Raw genomic sequence first — 18,459 nt, 5'->3', positions numbered from 1 at the left:
GTCCTGCTACTCCTCTTTCATCTCCGTCCCCTTTTGGGGCTGGGAGTCGGTTTTCAGCCTCCCCCCGCCTTCATTCGCCTTGCTTGGAGCATGCTTCTGGCGCCCCCTGCTGGGCCTGAGGTATTAACAATACAAGAGAAAAAGAATGGTATCATTAAGGTGATACTTGCAGTTACTTTCTGTGCTAACACCTTCTTGATTTTCAGTTTTTCCTGCATGTTCAACGTAAAGCTCAAATGCAATCAGTACCACAATGACACCCTTAAGTGGTGTGCTTACAGCATGGCATTAATGCCACTGTACTTTAAAATCTGGGCATGGTGATTAAAAAAATCATCATTTCACACCTCTGATTATTACCCAATTTTCATATGTGTCCTTTTAGCTTGCGTGTCCGTCTGCCTATGTGGGCTAATTTGGCTTCTGTTTCTTGCTGGTTTTTGGACTGTGATGTACTTTGAATGCATTGTTTGTAAAGTGAAATTATTACAGTTTATTATCATCATTTGATGACCAGACATTATGATAAATATTGTCATAATCCATGGCTGTATTTGCATGGTCATGTCCCTATCATTAAATTGTTGTTTTACAAGGCCACAAACAAAGGCACATTGATACATTGAATACTAAAAGAAAAAAAAAAAGAAAAAAAAAAAAACATTTTCTTGCTTGTGTAATTTTACAGCATTGTGTCCTTAGATGGGATTCAATTTTTAAATGAATACACACTACAGTTATACACACTACAATTACATTAATTAAATCTCTACATTTATAGGCTGTTGGATACCTGTTAGTGTAATTGACACAAAGGTCACTTCGAAGGATCTTGCTTCTTCATTTTCACTGGTGCTAATTTCCTGCGTGTTTTGAAATGGTTGTCTTCACAGATGAAAAGCAGGATGCCTGTCACAACAATACAATAAGCTGGTCCTATCATGAAATGTGGACTCCTCTGAAGATGTTACTCAATTTAGTGGTGTGTCCATCTCAGGTTTGCTAGCTTTTGTTCTACCCACAACTGTAATTCCAGAATTTTAAGCTGTTCATTTTTGTTATTTAGGAGATATTGCATGTTTATGCAAGTAAGTAAGTAAGTAAAATGCCATGAAGAATAAAAGTCCCATGTTCACATTGTGCTTATTGTGCTATATAGCCAACAATTACATAAAATATGGTGACAAAAGTATTTAACTGAACACATTAAAGATTTGGGTGAATCAACAGGCTCCTAACTGGTGAAACTGTGGATATGGCCACTAAAACGAACCATTTGGGAGTTAATGAAGCATTCAGAGACAAAGCTAATGATAATGAGCCAACCCTGTTTTGTGTTAAGGTAAGATTAAGGTTTAGTTTAAGGGAAAATGATGAAAGAACTTAAACAAGTGTTCAACAAAATACTTAGGAGCCTATCGATTCACTTCACTCTTTAATTTGATCAATTAGATAATTACAGCTATTTCTGACATAATATGCCTCAAGAGGGCAAAGAATCTCTCTGAACACGAAAAGCACTTAGGAAAAAATAACAGCTTGTTAAAATGCTTGGGTTGCTATTGTGGTTAAAACGAAAACCAGTTTACACAGGGGGGCCAAGACCAATTTTGAGAACCACTGGCCTACCGCGATAATCCTACGAGCGAAAAATAAACTGCGTTGTTTTTAAATTAAGATATCCAAATTGAAGCACGCACTCGAGTGCGCGCGCACGCACGCACAAGTTTTAGCTTGTTGTACGCCATCACCTCCTGTGCTCGATCCCGAGCGCCAGACGCTTAGCTCATCATCACTCACACCCTCGGTCGCGCATAGGCACTAGCGTAGCAACCAAGACCTCGCAGCCTCTTTTTAAGCATCACTGCGCACATCCCCTTCGGTATTCAAGCTTTGCATGCAGACACAACGTCCTGCGTCGTCACAGCAAATACAAAATACACCTAGGGTCCAAGTTCCGGAAAGAAGAAAAACTGAGCTCGTGTAAAGGATAAATAACGGGCGGATGGAAAGATGCTGATGTAGCTTTACAGGAGAGCTGGTACGATGAAGGTAGGTGTGTTTCAACGTCTAGTACAGATAGCGTTTCAATGTGCGATGCTTCCTACTGTGTTTCGTGGCACTGATTATTTCTGTCGAAGGGAAAAACAGGCCTGTGAATGTGTATGCGAAAACGAAGAATTAATTATCTTGTTGACAAATGCCGCCCGTTTCGGGGAGCGCATAAATATTCAATGAAAAACTCATTGCATCTTTATTATAACAAGTGTGACATGCTAGATGGTTACCGGTGACAAGGCTTTGAGTCAGAAATGTACCGGTCTCCCAATAAGATATTTTTGTCCTGCGCACCAGGCAGCTGTGTTCCTGTTGAAATAGGATTGCCTCCTGAGTGCATGGTTGCACCCTCACCTGTAATAAAACTCTTATTCCTTCAAGAGAGACCACTAGCTGGAAAATAAAACAAACTATCCTTTGCACTGTCCAAACAAATGGCACGGAAGCAGCCTTGGTGTGCTGTTTGTTTTTCATACACACAAGGGTTATTATGTGAGCTTGTGTGGCTAACTAGCCTTTTCCTTATGTAACCCCTTTCCTCAAAGATCCTGTTTTTGAAGTGCGGGTGTGCTACCTATTTGAGCTTAACAGGCCTAACTAAACTCCAAGCCATGTAAACGAGTCATTGTTGGGCACTGTTCGAGGTCAAATTCTGGACTCATGCCCAGGTGAAAATTACCTGTCAGAGAGCACCTTTAATGTAGGGTGTCCAATCACCTGCATGTACACTCCTGATGCATGTCATTAGACCCTTGAAACTCTTGTTGATTGGCCAGGCAATGTGTTGCATTCTCAGTCTGCAAACACCTTCACTACTCTCAACCTCTTCACCTGGTCCTGTTTGTTCACCTGTGTGCTAGATATTTTTCAAGAATGGAAGAGGAAGGATACAGGATACCTCCAGGATATCTGCCCTTCCACATAAAAAAATATCCAATTTTTTTGTTAGCCCTGATAGTTTAGACATGAGTTTTATAGCCAAGAAAAGGTGTCATAATGTTGTCCAAAACGATGGCTTCTTACCAGGCTGTTGGAATAGAGAAATAAAGTGCTATGACAAACAGTTGCCTATATGGCATTATGTCAGCCAGTGGTTGTGCAGTACCAGTCTGACCTCATGGCTATTTGTTATTCATTCATGTGTACAGTACTTCATGAGAGAATCAACAGATATGTGAGGAACAATTCAGTATATTTTGATCCAAGTCTGTTGCATATATTTCAATATTCATTCCTTCAATCTCTACAGGTCTGTCTTTTGTTATATATTAGATGAATATATATATATATATGTATATATATTCAGCTAATATAGATGCTAATCAATCAATTAATATAGTAACTGAAAGTTATCCTTTGTTCACACATTCAGTATTTTGGATCTGTTCACAGACCATGTATTCATGAATTAATTTGCTTTGTGCTGGATATGCATGGCTATAACACCCTTTTCTTGGTTGGTTCAGGCTTAGGTGGCCAATGCAGAAGGACTAAATCAAGCCACACCCCAAACTGATGCTCTGACATCATGAGAACTGCTCCTGTCCTGCTTTTTTGTGTTTTCCTGCTATGCACAAAAGGTAAGGCGGTTTTACGCACAAAACGTAAAATCACAGTACAACAATTGTGTAATTGGTCCTTGTTAGAATCTTTGAAGTTGTAGAATTAGTAGTAAGAAGTGTTCTAGTAGTATGAAGTATTTTGTTGTAATTTGGAAAAAAATGAAAATGTTTTGTTGTCGTAGCAATGTTTATTTAGTAGTGCTTGAACATAGCAAAAAACATTGCTCCTTTGCGTGAAGTATGTCAAAAAGAATTTAACTGTCACTGTCTCATATTGCATCCTTTGTTCATTATCATAGTTGAGACACATTCTAGTTAAAAGTCCAAGCACTACAGATGTTGCCTTTTAACAGACATTGATGAGCAACAAAAGCCTAGAAGGGCAACTACAGAAAAGTTCCTGAATAATTGATGGCATTTTTGTTTCTGGTTCCGGTAAACAATTGCAGCCATCTGTTTTGGGCATGACTTAGGATGAGAAATGCTGAATTGTCTGATACATATGAAGGAAACACTGTGAGCTGGTTTCAAACACTGAACAAAAAATATATATATTTGGATAATGATGGCTTGTGTAGTGGTCCTAGGGGTTTACCTGTGGTCCGGACTAAGCTATGCAGGTGTTTCACCCATCTCTCTTTCACCCTTCCCCCCTGCTCCACAGGTATAGTGGCAGAGCAGTGCTGGCAGGGGGCGACGTTCTCAAACACCATCATCTCGCCCAACCTGAAGAGCAGCAGCATCCTGCGCGTGCCGGACGTGTCGTCACTGGTGCACTGCGCCGAGGCCTGCTGCGACCTCCCGGGCTGCGACCTGGCCTGGTACTTCGAGCGCCGCTGCTACGTCCTCAGCTGCCAGCGCAAGGAGAACTGCCAGCCCAAGCAGCGGCCCGGCACCGACTCCTACGTGGCCTTCCTGCAGCGCGGCCCCGCCCAGACGCTGGTCCTGCAGTCCCTGGTGCGGGGGCAGCCCTACCCAGGCCGCTGGCGCCCGCTCCTCAGGCCCAAGGGGGCCGAAGCCCTCAAGGACCTGGGCCTGTTCGACGGAGCCCACGGCTTCGGCGACTCCGCCCTGGCGGATATCGACTACCCCGAGGGCTACCAGAACTCGGAGGACGGGGACGGGATCAGGGGCAGCAGCTTGGTGGGCTCCAAGGCAGAACTGAAGGAGAGCTCGGGGTACCTGGATTGGCCCTCGGTGCCAGGGAGGGAGGGTCTTAACCTGTCAGAGTCCGGGGGCAGCCGAGGGGAGAAGGATTCTCCTCAGGACTCTCTGCAGAACCCGACCAAGAGCAGCCTTTTTCTGCGTAGCTCCGCCCCCGGTAACCTAGATTCTGTTCCAGCTCCACCCACTGACTCTGGCCCTACCCTCATGTCCCCAGTTTCTGTACCAGAAGGCCTCAGTGTGAGTGTCTGCCAAATCTGTTCATCTAGTGACATCGATATGCCCACACAGCCTAGGGAGGGGCGATATGGGCATCTCTTTTTCATGCTGACATTACAGACATTGCTTTCATGTTTATCAATATTGTTTTAATAGGCTCATTTATGCTTTGAATGTGAAGTGGACACTCTGAAAACAAATAATTAAGGTGAAAAAAATACAAAATGGAGGGAGAAAAAGAAATGTTGTGCACGGTTCGTGTCTGGCATTTCAAGCACGGCTGTGTCATAACATGCTGAGAGGAAGGCTGAGTCTTAATCACTGAATGTGAAGCACATCCTGTTTGTTCCTGCTGCCTGCGTAAGTGCTGACTCAGTCTGTACAGCCTATCTTTATGTTGCCTTTGAGGCAAAAAAAAATAATCAATACGTCAAGGGTGTAATTTACAGGGGGATAGGGGGGTTACAACCCTGCCAATATTACAAAACAGGCTAAATACCCCCCCCCCCCAAAATAATAAAGCACGATGATGAGAAAAATAGCCCACTGATCAGTAAGGTTGGGTGTTTCCTCCATTTTAGAGGTTTTTGTGATGGTTGGTAACTGTCAACCTTAACATAGCCTATCAGTTGTTATTTGCATGCATTTTAACAATATCCTATTGCATGAAAGGCCATCAAAGAAAATGCTAATAAAATGTATGTGTTTCTTTCTGTTATGTATATTATCCTTTTTAGGATAGTGATATTTCGCAGAATGTATCCTACAGCAGTCTGGAGACCACACCCCAACTCCAAAACAGCAGTGCAGACTCCACCCCCCAGAGCCAAATGGGGACTTTCCCACCCACAGAAAACCTCCCACCTGTGTCCGATACTCCAGCTTCAACTGCCATCTCAAAACCAGGTATTGCTCTGTTCGAAAGTCATTTCCACTGAGGACCAAAAACAGCTTTCAGTCTCTCTCTTTCTCACTCTGCTGTCACAGGCAGGACCCTGCTAGTGTCCGTGGGAGAGCCTGTGGAAGTGTCACTGCCCAGGAACTCAGTGGAGCTGAACACATCAGTAATATCTGAGCCACAGTCCAGTATGTCGCTCTTTCACTTGTCCCTTGTGACACTGCCTCAGTGACCAAAAAGCATGAATACAAAGAGGATTGTGTTGCTTAGAGAAGGAGTACATTATCATTGTTGTTGTTGTTGTTGTTGTTGTGTGTGTGTGTCTGGTCAGGATGGCATCCATGCTATTGTTTTGGATTTGGTTCTCAAGTCACTAAGGTCTAAATCCCACCGCCCTGAATACACAAAGGGAATCAGAATGCTTGTACTAGATTAGATCTGTGCTTTTCATTGCATTGATGCATTGCATTGATTGTTCCTGGTGCTAATAAGGTTTGAATAAGCACCTGCTGCTTTCATGTTTTTTTTTCTCAGAGACCTCCTATGCTTACGAGTGGAGTTTAATCAGCTACCCAACTGGCCACCAGGGAGAGATGGAGGGCAAACACAGCGAGTCTGTCAGGCTGTCTGGAGTAAAGTCCTTTCTAACTTACCAGTAGCTCTAATCTATATGGCACATGATATCACAGTTTGTAATTAACAGTATTACTTGTTTCAATTTCCTGCCAGCCAATTTCCATTTTATTGCGAAACTCTTGTCTTAAATGACACCTGTGTTGTGTTGATATTAATTTAGATAACTTCGGTTGACCTTTGACCAGTAATTTGATTCGCTATTGCTGCCAGCTGTCCACAGGCCTGTATGCAGTGAAAGTGTGTGTGACCGGGGACGGCGCCTACGGAGAGGGCTTTGTGAACGTTACCGTTAAGGCCGGTACGTACGGTGCGGAATTCTCCAGCATTCTGTTCTGTTCCAGGATCAGTTGTGCTCCTGCATCTGATAAAGCGGATCCTGTGTTTCTCTCCCCACAGCGGCTCACGAGAACCAGCCCCCCAGAGCCATCGCCTCGCCTGAGAGCCAGGAGGTCACCCTCCCTGCTGGCTCTGTCTTCATCGATGGCAGCCGTACGTTCCTCTTTCCCCCTTATCGTGATGACATGAGAACACAGCACAGTTTATAAATGGATAACATTTACAAAAGAATCTTTTCCAAACTCAGAAACTCTTGCATTGTTTAAGTAAAATAAATGCGCAGAAAAATATAGTTAATTCTGAGATGTTGTTGTTAGGGGGCACTGCAATAAACATACTTGGATTTGCTTGTGACAGTAGAACAATTGTTGAGTTCTCATATTTAGCTGAAAAGACCCACAATGCCATTCTGTGTAGGAAATGGTCCACTAGATCCTCATGTCTGTGCTGCATGGGAGATGGATGGGAATTCCTCAGCTGTTGTGTCTTGGCTGGTTTCTCACAGGGAGCACTGACGATGACAGGGTAGCAAGCTACCATTGGGAGGAAGTGTCCAGCCCACCGCGGAAACTCAAAACCTCAGCAGACACCGCCATCCTTCGCCTGTCAGACCTGGAACCTGGGAACTACACATTCAGGTAATGTGCATCTCCCTGCCTTGGCCACACACTCCGCTACCACATATACACCTGACTATACTGTACCTCTTTTTACCGTGTATACACCTGGTTACACTTTCCGGTAGTTACTAGCTACGTCTTTCCCTTCAACACTTTCAATGATTATACTTGGTAGCTGACAACTTGAAGTCTTATCCAAAGGAGTTAATCTTTTACTGTTATTATTGGATTTTATATCCTTCCTAGTCAGATTTAACTCCAGTTTGTTGGGCAAATGATTAAAATTGTGGCCATATCAGCTCTTTATGTGTGCACCATAGCCAGGGTTGTTTATTGATGTGTAACAGCAGAATCTTGCATTTTTGGACTTAAAAAACTATTTGAAATATACATTCATAAAGGTGATATTACACTAGCATTCAGTCTATATGGATACGCTTTTTCTCAACAAAAGAACCTGTCATGATCTTCCATCATTAGTTGTTTACTGAAGCATATTTTTCTTTTGAATAATTAGAATCATCTATTACTGAATAAGGATGAAAAAATCACATCTGCAAGTTAATTTTTGAACTTGTTCAAGGTCAAGTTCCGCATTGTCAGGGCAAAAATTACTACAGTGCTGTGATAGCCTACCAACAACTTATTTTGCATATGCCCTTTCATTTTCTGTGATATTTTGTAGCGTGGGCACCTGCCACCAGCTGAATTGAAACTGAATGTCTTGTTAGTTATAGTGTATCCTGAGATTCACTTTAGCTGTGCGAAATTCTCCTCCTTCAGGCAGCTTCTCCATGCAGTTTTGACACGATTTAATTCCTTGCTTCATGCTGTAGGTTGACTTGGGGTGATGACAATAATAGGTTGCTGTGCCATTGTGTAAAATGTGAAAGTCATATTTGGAATTTTAAGAACCATTACTTATGCTCTATCTATTTATTTTGTTTACTTTTGTTTGTTTTTTTGTTTTAAAGAAGACTACATTTATTGGACTTTTTTTACCAGCCAAAAACCAGCAATTGCCAGCTAATGCAAACTCTTGTTGTCTTATAAGTCATTTTTATTTGTGTGTGGGGAAAGTTCAATGACAAATGAGCACCAGAAATTCTACTGAATGAAGAATCATTGTAAAAGGAGCACCTGGAGTAGCGCTTGTCATTTGTGTTGTCCACAGGCTGACGGTGGTTGATTCAGAAGGGGCGACTGACTCCACCCTGGCCACAGTGAGGGCCATCAGGCCAGTGGACCTCCCCCCGGTAGCCATTGCTGGCCCCAACCTAACCCTCACCCTGCCCCTCAACCACGTCACCCTGAGTGGCAGCGAGAGCAGCGATGACCACCCTATCGCTGCCTACTCCTGGACCCTCCTTTCCCACAGCCCCGGCAGAGACCCCACCATGGAGGTGAGGTCACCTGTAAACACACTGAAAATAACTCCAAAACAGATGGCAGGGACCCCCTTGGCTTTGAGCAGATTTGTATGTTGTGTGGTGTGTGCTGTTCTTGTACTCTGTCTCTACCTCTACATCTATTTATCTCAGTTCAATTTCAATATAAATGCCTCATTGGCATGACTTATTCAACAATACTGTCACGGTTCTGGGTGGTGTGGGTGGTGGAGGGCGTCCTTGTCAGTTCATTCCCCTGATTGAGCTAATTGGGTTCACCTGCTGTAGTTCCTATTTAAGCTCTTGCTGGCCTGCCGTCCGTGCTTTTGTGTCAACTCTTGTTACACATTAGCCGGTAATTCTGTCAGTGTGTTTTGTAACTTTTCAGTGCTGTAACAGTCTCTCTTCCTCCTTTGTGAAGAGATCTCTGCAGTACTGATATCATTGGTTTTTACCTTTACACTGTTACAGTTCTTTTTATGAGACAGCTTTATTATACTCCTTTTTCTGTTCGGTTTTGCCCTTTTCTCTGGGTATATTTTTGTTGGCTTACCGCCCATAGGAGTATATTACTCTATTCTGTCTAGTTTTATTACTCCTTTCCTTAGTTCCTACCTACTGTTGTACCTGTTTGACTGGGATAATCTCCCCTATGAGTTTTCTCTAGTTTTATAGACTCCTTGGCCTTAGTTCTTTTCACCCTTTCAGGGGTTAGTCTAACTTAGTACGGTATACCTAGGGATATTCTCCCTTGGGAGTATTTATTTTTCTGTTTGGTTACTTTGTCCCCTTCCTCTAGTCTTTTGAGACAGTGTGGTTACTCCACACCGAGTGGGTAGTTTTCAGATCCGATTCTCCGAACCCCCTCCCTTCCTCACAAAATAGCCAAAGTTTGTGTATTTGTCACAACTGTATTGTCAGGACAGTTAAATGTGTCATTGGCATGGCATATTTAAAAACACATATTAAGAGATATTACGATGCAATACAGGTCTCTCTTTCTCTCTCTCGTTGTAGCTCTCCCTGTCTCTGTTATGGGGGAAATGTAATAAATAGTCCAGTGTTGCGTATTGGTGGTGTGAGCCACTTTACTTTCTGGGTCTCTCTCCAGGGTGTGAGGACTCCCCTACTCCAGCTGTCAGACCTGCATGAGGGCGTGTACTCCTTCCAGCTGACCGTCACTGACTCGGCAGGCCAGCAAGCTTCCTCCAACGTTACGATCCTTGTGCAGCCTGGTGAGCTTGCCTCTTTTTCTCCTTTTTGAGCCATCTTTGTCTCTGTCCCCCTTATATGCTAGTCCACTGAACCTTGAAAAATGTACTCGTATCTGTGTGTGGAATGCTCGGCCAAATGATGTAGGTGCTTTTAAGTTAAGTGATGATCATCAGCCAACTGCTTTTGGGCGGCTCAGTCATCAGCCCAGTTAAATTAATAAGGTTCTCGTGATATCTAATCTTACCTTAAAATACCTCTTTTGTCTAAAATGTGATGTTTTTGAACTCAGGGAAACATAGTTCTAAGTCCCCACGAGGCAAATTTATAAATTCTTGATACACTCACCCACACACTTTCCTGAAAAGAACAGTGCTAATGAGTGCTTTGCTGTGTAAAGATAGTCCCTCAGCTGTAGTTCTGTTCTTTCATTGTGTGACCCAGAGGAGAACACGGGCCCTACCGCAGTGGTGGGGCCAGACAGGCAGCTGACCCTTCCAGTGAACAGCACCAGGCTGGTTGGCAGCGGCAGCACTGACGACCAGGGCATTGCCACCTTCCACTGGGAAGCCATCAGGTACTTACCTGAGACTGGCCACTCAGCCTACACTGCAGAATTTTCTCTTAAACAGGGGAAGAGAGGGAAGGAGGGAGAGGGGGAAGGGAGGGAGTAAAGAAAGAAGGGAAGAAGGAAGTGAGAGAGGAGAAGGACAGAAAGTGAGAGATGAATAGACGTAAGGAAGGAATGGGTGAAGGAAAGGAAGGAGAGAAGGGAAGAAGGAAGTGAGATAGGAAAAGAAAGGACAGAAAGTGAGAGATGAACAAAAGGAAGGAAAGCGTGAAAGAAAGGAAGGAGAGAAGGGAAGATAGAGTGGAGGGAGGAAATAAGAAAGGAAGGAAAGAAGAGAGGCTTTAATTCCACAGGTTGTTTTTAGGGCCTCAGTGGGCTCTGCTATGGCTAAACAAATTGAGATTGCTGTGAATTTGAAGGGTGGAGATTGTGTTGTTTATATTGTGAGTGAGACATTGGCTCATGAAATGTAACATCAAGCCTCACATGGAAACCATTTAGTGTTCCAGGGCTTCAGGAGTGATGTTGGCTGAGATTTAGCTTGGATGACATAGCTGGCACTGTTTGCTGTTATTGCACTGTTCCTCTGGTAATCCCTGTCATTGTCTTGAAGTGGTCCTCCTGAGATGAAGATAGAGGATGCTGACAAGGCAGTGGCCATGGCAACAGGTTTGGGGGCAGGCAGTTACATCTTCAGGCTGACAGTGACAGACCAGCAGGGGGCATCAGACAGCGCTTCCCTCACTGTTACTGTGACCGAAGGTGAGATTCAGGGCTGCCATTAATCCTTACAGCAGTCAGGTTTGAATAGGTCCTTGAAAGTGTGTTTGAGCTTGAGCTAGGATTCTGCACAGTGCTTGAAAAAAGACAAGGGTGATTTCAAAAATAAACACGTCGTTGTGGCATCATATTGGTCCTATCTTTCCTTTTGGTTGCTAAGAAACAGGGGCCCTCAATCTTATACAGAAAGGGCCAAGGTGGGTGCAGGCTTTTTCTTCCAACCAAGCTGTCATACGTCTGATTCTATGAATCAACCACTAGTCTTTGCTGAGAACCTAAATTAGTGGAATCACAATGTGTTGCCGCTGTGTTGAAACAGAAGCTTGCACCCACACTGGCCCTTTCTGGATGAGATTTATGATCCCTGGTTTAAGATATCAGTGTACGCTTAAGCACTAAGTGAGCTATGGCAATGTTCCCGCAGCCCAGGATCTTGCCCCTGTGGTCCATGCCGGGGGCAGCCACACCCTGATCCTGCCCAACAACTCCCTGGTGCTGAGGGGCTCGGTTTCCGGGGCTGACCCAGCCAACATGTCCTACCTGTGGGTGCGAGATGGCCAGAGCCCTGCCGCTGGGGTGAGTGGGGGCTCCCGCCACACTCCTCTGAGTTTCGGGTGCGCGAGAGGGGACCGGCTAATGGGGTTTTCTCCCCCCTGTGCGCAGGACGTCCTGTACGGGTCGGAACGGCAGGCCTTTCTTCGCCTGGCCAACCTGGTGGAGGGGACGTACCTGTTCCAGCTGTGCGTGACGGATTCCCAGAGACGCACCAGCATGGCCACCGCCACCGTGGAAGTGCGTCCTGGTAGGGCCTTTCTCCCTGCCTCCTTTCACCTCCTGCCTCACCTCCTCTTTCCCTGTTTCCCACCACTGCTCACCTCTCCCCACTCCCTCTGTCATCTCTCACCTCCTCCCTCATTCTCACCTCCTGTGAAAGGTCCCACCTCCTTTTCAAACATTTTCCCACTTCTTCTGAACCTCTCCACTCACCCTCATGTTATCATACTCACCTCCTCACCTGTCTCACCTCCTCTCTCACCCTCTCTAGTGCCACAAGTGGTTATAATGTGTATGACGTGAGGACCCTTTGCTCCAGACTCCCTGGTGGTTATAATGTGTATGACATGAGGACCCTTTGCTCCAGACCCCCTAGTGGCTAGAATGTGTATAACCTGAGGACCATTTGCTCCAGACCCCCACAGGAGGGACGAGGTGGAGCTGGAGCTGGCGGTGGCCGTGTCCCAGGTGTCCCAGCAGCAGAGGGACACAGTGGTCAGGCAGCTGGCCGCGCTTCTCCACGCGCTGGACTCTGACATCAGCGTGCGGGGGCTGCACGCGAAGTCTGACATCAGGTAACGCTTGCGCCCGGGCTGCCACCGCCACATACGTAGTGAACCCATCTGCAGGGTACTGCTGGGATGCTGAAACCACTTAAGGTTCCTTTTCTGTTTTAGCCTCTGTTAACCAGAATGACTTGTCCAGTTTTTCTCATACGTTACACTCCCATTGAAGGCCTCTAGCTGCTATAAGAAATAGCTGACAGGTGGATTGAGTTATCTTAAAGCTGAGCTTGTGTTCTGACATTGGCCCTAAAGTCTTGGGATGCTGTGTTTGTGTGCAGCACTGCGCTGAGGTTCTGTGTACGAGGACGGGACGGGCCGATGCCGGGCCCCCAGCTCACCCGCTTGCTGCGAAGCCTGCTGCTGAGGGGGAAGGCTGACTTCCTGCTCTTCAGGACCCTCAGGGTGGACACCACTAGTAAGACCCACAATGCACCGCAGGAGGGGTCCAATGATAAATCGCTGACCCTTTTCCAGGACAGACGCTCACTGTCCTGAAGTTTCTGTCAGAAGTAACTGTCTCAGTGTTTTTATATACAGTACCAGAAATTCACAGATGAATGTAATTCAAATGTCTGTCCTCTATGCTCACTTCACTTCATTCTTCACTGTGAGAATAGCCTGCATTTTCCAGCACGCTGAATTCTCCCCACCCTCCGCCTCTGTTCTGTGTGTGGTGCAGTGTGCCTGCTGCGCTGTTCGGGCCACGGCCAGTGTGACCCCTTCAGCAAGCGCTGTGCCTGTGAGCCCTTCTGGATGGAGAACCCTATTCGCCGTTTCCTTGGTGATGGAGTGAGCAACTGTGGTGAGCGCTTCTCAGCCAGGCAGTCTCTCTATACTGTATTTCCACCTGAATTCATGCCTGTATTATCCTCAACCTGACCGTGGTTTTCATCACTCTTACTGTGGAACTTGTATAGCCTTGCACAGGGATTTTGTAAATGTATGTTTTGCTTATACACATGTTTATATTTGGTCATATTTTTTCTTTTCAAATCAAATTTTATATTTGAGAAGGGCGTCCTACTCAGACCAGCGTTCTTTTTTGCAGACAATTTCAGACAAGCTGTGTACAAAGACCCTATGCATATGAAATGTCTCAACAGAATATACATGTGGGAGAAATATACATAGGAGAAGTATACAGAGTTTAACATTTAATGTATAGAAAAGTTTGTGCGTATGAACACACTTATACACAATACTATTTGTAAGGTAATACAGATGGATTGTACCAAGCAATTGCACACCAAGGCATCTAGTTTTAGTAACTCCTAAAATGTATTCTGCATGTAGTGCATATACTTTAAAAGCAATTCTTCCTAATTCTGTTGTGAATGGTAAATGGACTGCATTTATATGGAAAATTTTTTGGCAACTGCTGCACAAAGCGCTTTACAATGACTGCCGCTTATAAACCCATTTACACACTCGCACACCAACGGTGAAAGGTGCCAACCAGCTTGGAGGAAGCAATTGGACTTTCCTGTCTTTCTCAAGGACAATTTGACACATCCAGAAGGCCAGGGATCCAACTGACGATTCTCTGTTTACCAGACAACCGCTGTACCTCCTCAGCTACTGCTGCCCCATTTTTATGGTGTTTCTAGCAAAATCTAGAAAATCTAGAGCTTCTATAAGTTTTTAAAAGGGTGGTGATATAAAATGGAGTTTTGCCAGGAGGGCGTTCTATATAAATAAAATGCTGTACTGCTTTCTCCTTAGAACAAATGATTGCCATGATACTGCATGGTAAAGAAGGCAGTATGCAATAAAACATAATTCACCGCGATTGACTGTATCTAGGGGTTTATATAAATGTGGCTGTGGCATGCATTTATAATGCATCCCCAAGTCCCTTCAGCCAAGAACTGGTAAAATTGTGGCTTGCCAATGCTTTTGCGGTTCTCAAATGTGAAGCAAGACTTGTTTCTGTATAGGAATGCAATTTTGGTATTGTTTTTTTTTTGTTAAATTCATAATATGCATTTTTGAGGAGAACATTTTGTCAATCCAAATACTCAAGTAGTTATATAGTGCAAGACTCACTCAATTTGATCACTGTTTAAAATGCAAAAGTGTGTATCTATTCATTATGAGTTCAGTGCCTATGAGAGTGTGTATTTAGTTTTCCCAGCATTTAGAACCAGTTTAAGGTTTCCCTGACCATTCTGTATGAGTTAAACCTCCACACAACCTTTGATAATATTGTGATCATTGTCATTTTTAAATATTTATACACCATAGGTCCAGGTCTCAGACGTACATTATATTTAGAAATACTAAATACTTCTATATGACACATGCAATGAGCTTGTACCTCTATTGGGTATTAGATAAATGTGTGAAGAGCAGTGGCATCACTAGGGTTGGTGACACCCGGTGCGGTCGACTGTTGGTGTCACCCGATGTTCTGGACGGGGGGGTGGGGGAGGAGGGGTGGTGCTGGCGGGTGTGGGCACAAGGAATTGCGTGTTATGCATTCAAACGGCAAAGCGCTTCTCATCACATTAATACCACTAATTAAATCAACGGCAGTAAACCGCATCGGAGAAATTGAAGAAGCTGTTTCAACCCGGTGCTACACAAAACACTGCACAAAAAATGTATTGCCAGTCATTTTGGTGTCACCCCCCTCTGATGGTGTCACCCGGTGTGGTCTGCACATACCCCCCACCCCCCACCCCCTAGCTACACCTCTGGTGAAAAGGTAACCAATTAAATAGTTAGTCCTCTGCCACAGGGTGGTGATATTAGGGGGTCTTGCCTGCCAGGAAACGTAGTAGAGGCAGAAACTCTTGATATGGTGTTAGATACTATCTAGACTGTAGGTAATCAGGGCACTAGGTACAATTTAGTCAGGAAACTGGCGAGCATCGTTGGGCTGATGGACCTGTTCTCGTCTGTGTTATGTTATGCTCATGCTCCGCCTGTCCTTCTGTCCCTCTGTTGCCAGACTGGAGCCTCCTCTACGTTGTCCTGTCCTGTTTCATGGGCGTCATCCTCATCATGTCAGTCACCTGGGCCTGCGTGTGCTGCTGTAAAAGGTATTGCCTCTGTCGCCTTTCCATCGTACAGGAAATGACATCACATTGAGTGGCTTAGAACATGGGGCTAAGCAGTGAATTTGATAGATAAATGTGAGCTTTAAGGAGAACTTGGGTAAAAATAAGAAAAAAAAATGTCTTGTGATAGCTATCAAATGCATGCATTTGAGTATGGAACACATCCCTTTACATCCATTCAGTTACACAAGCCAGATTTGCTAATTGACAGTCAAAAGCCACACACTAAAAAGCTACACACTAAAGCCATTATGGTGTTGTTTTACACAGTTCTTTGTCTTTAAACAACTAAAGTGTTTTGCATTCCCTGTTCACCTTCTGCATGTTATTTTTATGTGTTCTTCAGCTGGATGATTAACATTTCACACTGTTTTATGCACTTTTGTAGAATTTCAAGGAGAAGGCGAACGAAAGTGAGGAAGAAAACAAAGTACACCATTTTAGACAACATGGATGACCAGGAGAGGATGGAGCTGAGGCCAAAATACAGTCTGTCACTTCTTCTTGTTGTTTCCACACACACACACACACGCACACACACAGTGCACAGTGCTTTTGCCATAGCATGAGCTGAGTTGTGCGGTGTTTATAACATTGTTTAAAGATTACAGGTTAAAAGTTATGGCTTACACATTAAGGCTCAGACTGTGTCTGCCCCCCCCCCCCCCCCCACCCCCACCCCCACCCCCCCCACCCCCGCCTCCTCCATCACAGACCTCAAGCACAGGAGCACAGAGCACAACTCCAGCCTGATGATGTCAGAGTCAGAGTTTGACAGCGAGCAGGACACCATCTTCACCCGCGAGAGGCAGGACAAGGGAAAGGGCTACTCCAACGGCACCGCCAAAAACGGGGACGCCTTCAGCTACCACCCCGTGGACGGGTAGGCCTCCCGGAGCGAGCCTTCAAGGGTATGAGTGCTGCTTCCCAGCGGCCCCAAAAGGGCTGCTGACAGGTTGGAAGAACTGTACACAGAGCCCTGTAAACCTGGCGAGACTTTACAGACTGCCTGGAAATACAGACTGATGAATGTAGATGTAATTATTTGAAATCCCCTCTCACCCCCGACCCTTAAAACTGTTTCTCCTTGACTGTTTTTATGCTTTTAATAACTTTATTTTCGGTTTAAAAAATGTTATTTCTTCAGGTGGCTTTCCGCGACACACAAATCCTCTTCCTCAGAGGATATGGGTTGTATGGTGTATGGGGAATGCTTCAACGATGTAATGATGCAAAAAATTTTATTCTTCATGTAAAAGGTTAAAGGTGTGTCTAGGGCTGTTTAATTCACCAGTTCACCTCATTGTAGTCATTTTAAAATTGTATCCACTAGAAAATTGAATTTCATTAGGTATTTTGTGGAAAAGGTAGTAGTGGTTTTCAGATGGGCATACCAAGGACACACCAAGTGAAAAAGCTTTTACATCACTGATTCATACAGTAAATGACCAAAACAACCAACCAAAGAGTTGCCCTGAATCTGACTTTCTCACAGAAATCCCAGGTCCCTTCAAGGCATTTATATTACAGAACTAAAATATGAAACTCAAGCTGCCTAAAAAACTACATTTTGAGGCTGAACACGGAATGTCTAGAATAGGACTATGCTTTCCAGATTCAGACGCACCTGATCAATGCATATTATCTGTTAACCAGCCTGATTTCCAGATTTGTTTCCAGAATGCTACTCAGTGTACACTACAGTATAATCCTCCCAATAAAGAACAAGGAACTGATATGAAAACAAAATATATATACAGATTTCAATATGTTCAAAAAATATTTGTAAAATGACATGGCACATACAGAAATATCCACTATTCCACTTCAATATATGCAACAGGGCATATATTTAATTGTGCAATGTATTCCACAGAATGCGCGTACAATAACGAGACAATAATTGACTCATTTTATAATTTGTGCTTTAAGTTTTAACTCTAAAATGTTTTATACGTCTGGAACATGTTGGGTAACACATACCTTTTTCTCAAAGGAATATCTGGTTATATAGCTTTGATGAAGAGACAAACACTGCTCAGAAAAGCCATGGGGGTTGGGAGGGGAGGTGTTCAGACTAGCCCAGTCACAGGGTGAGAACTTGCTAATGGGTAACAACCAAGAACCAGGTTAATCTAAAGTGTGTAAAGACGTTTCTAAGGGACACATTTAGCACACACATACAAAATGATGTGCAGAAGCAGTCCTCTGTGAGAGCCATGAGCTGGTGCTGTACAAGCAGGAGAATGACAGAGACCGTACAGGTACAGGAGTCGATGGGAGAAATGAATGATCATGGAGGCAACCAAAATTTACACTAAAGACATCGTAGTTTCATCAAACAAAAAACTTCCCTCTCTGAACACATTGAGTGAAATATCACCATTGATAATTACTTTTGCCATTGTGTAAACAGTCACTGGACTGGTGAACTGATTGTACTATTATACTATATTCTTGCAATAGTACCAGTTGCTCTTTTATTCAGTGTGAACTGATTGTGTTCTCATGTTCTATAAACTTAAAAATGGCACTTTCACAAATCTTACGCATTTGTTTTCACTCTTTTGAACTGACGATGTTTGTTTTCAGCATACAAGCATATACTCCCCT

General features: G+C 44.2%; 1 protein-coding gene across 2 annotated transcripts; it reads left to right on the top strand.

The window, feature by feature from the left end:
* Positions 1-1,745: 1,745 nt before the first annotated feature.
* On the top strand, positions 1,746-18,394 carry kiaa0319 (KIAA0319 ortholog). 2 transcript variants are annotated; one of them, XM_035412858.1, is made up of 21 exons: positions 1,748-2,052; positions 3,525-3,638; positions 4,285-5,024; positions 5,741-5,909; positions 5,991-6,089; positions 6,436-6,533; positions 6,748-6,835; positions 6,934-7,026; positions 7,379-7,511; positions 8,668-8,896; positions 9,993-10,116; positions 10,538-10,670; positions 11,278-11,426; positions 11,869-12,020; positions 12,108-12,246; positions 12,634-12,793; positions 13,063-13,199; positions 13,464-13,586; positions 15,738-15,828; positions 16,235-16,335; positions 16,561-18,394. In XM_035412858.1, exons 2-21 carry the CDS (start codon positions 3,587-3,589, stop codon positions 16,731-16,733), a joined length of 3,183 nt encoding a protein of 1,060 aa, XP_035268749.1. In that variant the 5' UTR covers positions 1,748-2,052; positions 3,525-3,586; the 3' UTR covers positions 16,734-18,394. The 2 variants fall into 2 exon arrangements, 1 of the variants encoding a protein (XP_035268749.1); XR_004764733.1 differs by lacking the exons at positions 15,738-15,828; positions 16,235-16,335; positions 16,561-18,394 and having other exon boundaries at positions 1,746-2,052; positions 12,108-12,236; positions 13,464-13,475.
* The last annotated feature ends 65 nt before the right edge of the window (positions 18,395-18,459 follow it).

This window comes from Anguilla anguilla, chromosome 1 (assembly GCF_013347855.1).
Source record: "Anguilla anguilla isolate fAngAng1 chromosome 1, fAngAng1.pri, whole genome shotgun sequence".
NCBI classification, from domain to species: Eukaryota; Metazoa; Chordata; class Actinopteri; order Anguilliformes; family Anguillidae; genus Anguilla; species Anguilla anguilla.
This window is presented reverse-complemented; position numbering and strand designations above follow the sequence as displayed.